The sequence below is a fragment of the Chrysochloris asiatica genome, unplaced genomic scaffold (assembly GCF_000296735.1).
Source record: "Chrysochloris asiatica unplaced genomic scaffold, ChrAsi1.0 scaffold00002, whole genome shotgun sequence".
Taxonomy (NCBI): Eukaryota; Metazoa; Chordata; class Mammalia; order Afrosoricida; family Chrysochloridae; genus Chrysochloris; species Chrysochloris asiatica.
The window spans coordinates 51,141,044-51,148,234 of NW_006408520.1; the positions used below are offsets into that span (position 1 = coordinate 51,141,044).

Sequence of the window (7,191 nt, forward strand, 5' to 3'; positions counted from 1 at the left end):
AAAAGATTGAAGTTGTCAAGGACTTCATTCTTCTTGGATCAACTATCAACACTCATGGAAGCAGCAGTCAAGAAATCAAAGGATGTATTGCACTAGGCAGATCTGCTACACAAGATCTTTTTAAAGTGTGAAAAAGCAAAGATGTCAGCTTGAGGACTAAGGTGTGCCTGACCCAAGCCATGGTATTTTCAATAATCTCATATGCATGTGAAAGTTGGACAGTAAATAAGAATGACCATGTAGAAGAATTGATGCTTTTGAGTTATAGTGTTGGAGAAGAATATTGAAAGTGCCACGGGCTGCCCAGAGAACCAACAGATCTGTGTTGGAAGAAGTGCAGCTAGAGTGCTTCTTGGAGGCCAGGATGGCCAAACTTCACCTCTCATACTTCGGCCAGTTTGTCAGGAGGGACCAGTCTCTGGACAAGGATATCATGTTTGGTAAGATGAAGGGTCAGAGAAAAAGAGGAAGACCCCCAGCGAGATGGATTGGTGAAGTGGCAGCATCAATGGGCTCAAGTGTAGCAACAATAGTGAGGTTGGCCCAGGATCGGGCAGTGTTTCGTTCTGCTGTGCATAAGGTCATTATGAGTCAGCACTGACTTGATGGCACCTAACAACAACAACATGCACTTATGTCCAATTTCTTAAATCAGATTTCATTCTAGCCAATCCAGTTAGCTTCCTATAGCAGTTGTGATGCAAGTTTGCATGCTGATCCCAAGTAGCAATGTCCTAAACATAAGTATCCCTTCCTCACCCCCAAACACATACATATAAAAGTCTCAGTTGTGATAGCTCTACCCTATGAAGTTACCAAGAGCCCTGATTACTTTTATGTCATTGATCTGCCAAAATAGAGTTTGCCTTCATCCACATAAACCAGGATACAGTATCATTATTGGCATTTCAGGAAAGAGGAAAAGGTGAAACTGGGGATACAATATGGAAATTTCATGTTTCACTTCTGCTCATATCTTATTGGCCAAAAGTAAGGCATACATTTACACAGTGTTGTAAAGGTTGCTGAGAAATATGCTCTTTATTTAGGATAGCCATGTTCCCTGATAGAATTTTTATTATTAGTTAAGAAAAGAAAAACAATCATTGAGGAATGACAATTATCTTTATTCCCCTTTTAATGACTGATACTGACATATAACTTTTCTTCTTACTTAAGAATGTTCAAACTTGCCATTTATCTTTGTTCATGTTTTTTCCCTCTTGTTCAACCATAAAACTTTAATTTTTATTTGCTTCATTGATTTAATCCAAATGTCCTAGAAGTTCTAAATTCTGTTAGTTCTTTGACATTTTGTTATTTCTATCTGTTTTGGCAATGTTTGTGTGGTTCCCTTGGCTCTAATTTTCTTGTGTCCTCAGTAGATGTAAAAAGTTACCTTTTAAAAATCTACTCATATAGTACGTTTGGAGTCCTAGTGTGGTGCTTTGGGTTAATGTGCTGGACTGCAAAGTCGGTTTGAACCACAAGGTCAGCAGTTCAAGCTCACCAGCTGTTTCTTGGAAACCCTATACAGGGTCACTTTGGGTGGGAACTAACTTGTCTGCACTTAACAACAACTTAACAACAGCACAGTACCTTTAAGGAGTGCTGGTAGCAGAGCAGAGTGGGTTATGCGTTGGGCTGCTAACTGCAAGATCAGAAGTTGAAATCCACCAATCGCTCTGCAGGAGAAAGATTTTCTGCCCCCGTAAAAATGTACAGCCTAAGAAACCTTAAAGTCAGGACTAAGATTACAGCCCACTACAACCACTATAGAGTCTATAGTGGGAAACATATGACATGCTTTTCAAAGATGACACTAAAACTGACTTTTGGTAGTAAGAGCTGCCTAATTATCATTTTTACTATGCATATACACATACTTTTCCAAGTTTGAATATTTGTTGTTTACTATTGCACTTTTTAAAAAATTGATGTATTAAGCCTTATATACCACATCTCAGATCCTCTGTATAAAAAATAATGCACACCAAACCATCATAGCAATTTCTACTCCCATAGCAATTTCTACTCAGCTAGGATTGACAATTCTTTGCAATGGTCACACAGAACTGACACCATACTTGCAGCTAATGAGGTTTATAAGGAAGTTAAAAAGGTTATAATTCAGGATCAGAAATGTTCAAGGCACAGTTATTCTAATCAGAATAGCGTCTCCTCTGCAGTACCCACAGGAAGCCCTCTCTCTGGCCCTTGACCCATCCTCTGACCTTCTCAGGCAATGTTACAAAGCTCTGTTAGGATTGCTGATAAATGCTCAAAGGGCATACCATGCTACCATAAGCATCAGCCTGAAGGCACTTGGCTGTAGATCCATAGGTCAGCAAACCTAGCTCCCCCATTCTGCAAGCAAACCTCCTGCCCATAGTCACTCAGCTCCATGGGCTAGGCAAGTCTCCCACTGTCTCTAATGCTCAGGGTCTTGGTTATTCTGCTGCTTGTTGGCTGCCATTCATCTGCTACTCTTCCAGTGTCATGGCTTGCTGACATTGAGAAGGTCCCATGCTCAGGGATCTTGGAGTCCAAAGAATATACGCCATTCCTGACTCTACTTCTTGGATGGCAGTGAAAAGTCTCTGAGACAGCTTTTATACCTATTTTAGAGATCCATATTTTTACAAAATCACAATGAACTTTGTTAACAATCATTGACAACTGAATCATATCATCCTATCAGTATCTTCTATTGCCTTCTCGGACCCAGACCCATCAGGAAGAGTTATTTGGTGGGAGTTACAGAGATTAAGGTTAGCAGAGACATACTAAGTAATTCACTATACTACACACTTATCCAAACACGTAGGTATTATCTTTGACAAGTTTTATACTACCTTGCTCTTATAGAGCAACTGGGCCACAAAATCTCATTTTTTCACTTTGGAAACATTACTGATCCTTATACTAAACATAAAACATGGTGTCAATATCCCCATTGACACTGCTAGTCTCTATACTAACCCTTTTGTTATCCTTTGCAGAACATTCTTGTGGAAAATGCTCCGGTCAGGGTCACAGCAGGAAACAGATGGCTCACACAAATTGAGTAATTAGGAAGTGTTTAATAAGGAAACTATTACAAAGATGCAGTCTGGGTTGAGAGAACACAACTACAGATGTTAAGCATACAGAGGTCAACAAAATAGGATACCACACCACCTAGGTTTAAGGAGCAAGGGAAATGGTTGGATATTGGAAGGAGTAGAGAGGATCTAAAGACTTTGGCCTACCACAACCCTGCTAGGTATAGGGTCCAGGAGAATAAAGACCCTAACCTCCTTCTCCTCCTGTCCTTCAATCTTCTTCTGTTAATACCTTTTTTTTGGCTAAATCTGATGGAAATCAAAGGGAATGACTCCCATGGCCCAGAGCAAGGCAGAGACTAGGAAGAAGAGTATATCTAGAGGGGCAAACAGAAACTACCAGCATAGTAAACATCCATTTTTACTTGGTGTCTTCCAAAGCTGACAGTTACCAGTTTTTATATTTCTTTTCTGAATATTTCATGGAACTGGCCGAATAAATGGTATTGCAATACAGTTAAGCATCCACCTTTTCCCTTTTTGTTTGAATTATTTGTCTGCTTTTGCTTTAACACTAATCTCAAGGCTTTAAAAGATTCATGGTAGAGTTTAAGCTGAAAACATTGAAACAGAAACGAGTCCATTTCAATAATATCCCTTTAAATCTCTACAACAGGAACATTATTCAACTTAATATTTAATTGAGCACAGGCATTCTCTGTGCAACCTAAATTACATATTGTCAGTGAATCTACTTGTGAATAAAAATACAGGACATCCCCTTTGTCTAGAATACTCTGTAATGGTAGAACTTCGTTATGTAGAGGGCTTCAACACCATATGTTTTAACAAATACTTGGGTCACCAGGGTATGTATAATGGAAGGACATAATTAAAGTTTAATCTGTTCAGTAAAAGATACCATTAATTAATCAAGGTAATTTGTTGGGTTATTAATTGGTTCTGGAGACATGTCAAGATACTAATTTAAATGAAAATTTCTCCTTAATTGTCTAGACAGCCCCACGACCATATACTGCCCCAGGAAATATGCAGCCTCCAATTCGATTGCAACCTCTTTCCAGTAATCGTTCAGCAGAAACTGTTCCAAAGACATCTTCGGGGTCCAGATCAAAGACTTCATTGCTGGAAAATGAAGCTCCATTTCCTATTGGGGTAAAAGCTGTTTCTTCAAGAGATACTTTATATACTTTATTAGAATATTAGAGTATCACGATTCTTAAGGTGCTTTATTATTAAATCAATAATCTACTCAGTGAAATTTATAATGTGTATTTATTAAGCAGTTACTATGTGCCTCTGTTTAATTGCATTTTACTCTTAACTGGAAAGCCTATTATGTTTGTATTACTGAGAAAGACGAATAAGGAATGGATTTGTAATAATGTAAGGTGACATCTCATTGATTTGAAGGACTGATTGAAAAACAAAGAGGAAAGACTTTTTATAGACAGATATGACTTCTATCAGAAAAAAAACAGTGTTGTCTGCATCTAAATTTTAAATGCATGAACCCTAGAAAATGAAACTTTCCAAGAATAGGTTTGCATTTGCATGCTGACTTATTTTCCCATCAGTGTATGAAATTGCCTCAAGTTTGGCTCTTGAGAAGGTTGAATATAGTAGAAAAAGAATGGCCATCTTTTACAACTGCTGAGTTAAACACACATAGAAGCTTGACTCTGCTTGCCTTTCAAGAATATGTCTCAGGTAAATTTCACTTATTTTAATAAAATATAAAAAGAAGGTATGGTGATCTTAAAATATGAGTTACTTAAACAGGGATGACTTATTTTAACTCATTAATTAGAGGAGGGATTTGTGTATACTTCTAACATGAAGAACATTGCTTGAGAAAGAACTTACTTCATGAATACAATTTTCGTTATGTTCAAATGGTTGAATTTTGTTCCATTCCTTATTAAGAAGCACAAGACATGAAATGAAGATATTTTCATCTTTAACTGACAGATTAACTTGACACTAAGAAATTAATTCAGACAAATAAATTATTGTTTGACAGTAAAAGTACAAATATAATTCTTAAAATAAAAAACTAATATTTTAATCCATTTAATATGCTTTTCAGGTTGTAAAACACTTTTCATAAACCTTAATTCTGTTAATTTAAGACTGTTGTTAAGTGCCGTCAAGTCAGTTCTGACTTATAGTGACCCTGTTTACAGGGTTTCTGACGAGTGGCTGGTGAGTTTGAATCGACAAGCTTATGGTTCAAACAAACCTTCCAGTGCTTATCCTACAGCACCATAATAATTTAATACTAGTTTCTCAGAAATCAGAAGAAATTAATTGAAAGCTGGAAGAGCTTTCTTTAGGAAGTCTGCTTAGAATGAGCCTGAAAGTTGTTGGGTTTCACATCACTTAGGTTGGCACTCTCTAGGATCTGGTCTTCATTTTGATGGCCTAGAGATGTTCCATTTCAGCCAGTGTCCAGGAATAAGGGTATCTAGTCTGTTGTATTGAATCAGATGATCTGAAATAACTTACAAAAGTTTATCTTTCCCTCTGCAGTAATCTAAAATAGGTAGCCAAATCAAAACTGAGTCATTCTATTGATTCACCAAAAGGATCAAATGCTCCTCTCTAAGACTGAAACTCAAAGTAAACACATGAGCAGGCATGTAAGCTTGCTGATGACTACATTGGTCTACTGGTAAGTGAAAGAAGGGGAAAGGCAGCAATGAAGAAATGGGCTGAGTTCAACCACATCACATAGACTCCCGTTGACCTGGAGCTAAAAGAGAAAAGAGGAAGGGCTGGTTGGTCCTAAGTGTGGTGATACCTGAGCCACTGGACATGGACATAGCCACAGAGGGCTATAGATAAGAGTGAAGCATCCAGCTGATATGAAGTGGAGGGAGATGCACAAGAACATCCAAAGTTGCAGATATTACCCATTTGACCTAGCCTTGATGGCTCGATAATCAGAACTCTACTAGAGGAAGATTAAAAAATAAAAATAAAAAGAACAAAATAATTTTTGGTAAAGGAAATGAAGGTAAATTGCTACAATTTGATGATCTTGACCTATACTCATGGGAGGTATTAACTCTAAATACCAAAAGAGAGGGAAGGAATCTTCACATCATACATTGGCTACTTAAAATGAGGGAGCAATAAAGGTACAAAGTGACTGGCTTACAAACTTTCAAGGGACAGTTCCATTGAAAAGTGTGTGGGAAAAAGTTCCCACTGAATAGTTTTCATCTTGTCTAGATGGGTCTGGTTAAAAGAGATGAAATAAGATCCTTATGATTCAATAGTGAGTAATTGTTATCATGACTAATTGTGACTGTCAAAATTGTAAAGGTAGAAGTTTTGTAAAAACAAAACAAAACAGGGGAGTAGTTAATCTTAAAGTCCAGAAATAAAGGACCCTAGGACCATCAAGGGAGAAGAACACAAGCAGAATGCGAGACCATATCCAGAGAAGCAGCGATACCAGACTGAGGCAGAGATAAGGACATGATGAGAGGGAGCAGCTGAAGACTGTAGATTCATGGGAAGAGAGGGATTAAGAGATAGCGGCCAGGAGGCAGACTTAAAGAATGTTTCCTTTGGTGGTGTAAATTATTATATATGCCTGAGTGTTTTAAAAAAAAAAAGAGCTAAAGTAAATAGAGAGAAATACTGTTAACTTATGGTAGCTCTTGTCGTTGTTGTTAGGTGCCATCAAGTTGGTATTGACTCATAGTGACCTATTGCACAGTAAAACAAAACACTACCCGATCCTGGGCCAACCTCACTATTGTTGCCACACTTGAGCCCATTGATGCTGCTACTTTGCCAATCCACCTCACTGGGGGCCTTCTTCTTTTTCTCTGACCCTCCACCATACCAAACATGATATCCTTCTCCAGCGACTGGTCCCTCCTGATAATATGTCCAAAATATGAGAGACAAAGTTTGGCCATCCTGGCCTCCAAGGAGCACTCTGGCTGCACTTCTTCTAACACAGATTTGTTGGTTCTTTTGGCAGCCCATGGCACTTTCAATACTCTCCTCCAACACCATAACTCAAAAGCACCAATTCTTCTGCGGTCTTCCTTATTTACTGTCCAGTTTTTGCATACATATAAGGTTCTTGAAAATACTGTGGCTTGGG

General features: G+C 38.1%; 1 protein-coding gene across 1 annotated transcript in view; it reads left to right on the plus strand.

Moving 5' to 3' along the window:
* The window catches only part of LOC102816137 (chromosome unknown open reading frame, human C1orf173), a 274,956-nt gene that overhangs the window by 153,900 nt on the left and 113,865 nt on the right, over positions 1-7,191 (plus strand). Inside the window, exon 7 of the mRNA XM_006831089.1 lies at positions 4,062-4,220. Within this exon, the coding sequence (XP_006831152.1) occupies positions 4,062-4,220 (159 nt within the window). The remainder of the gene's footprint in view (positions 1-4,061; positions 4,221-7,191) is intronic.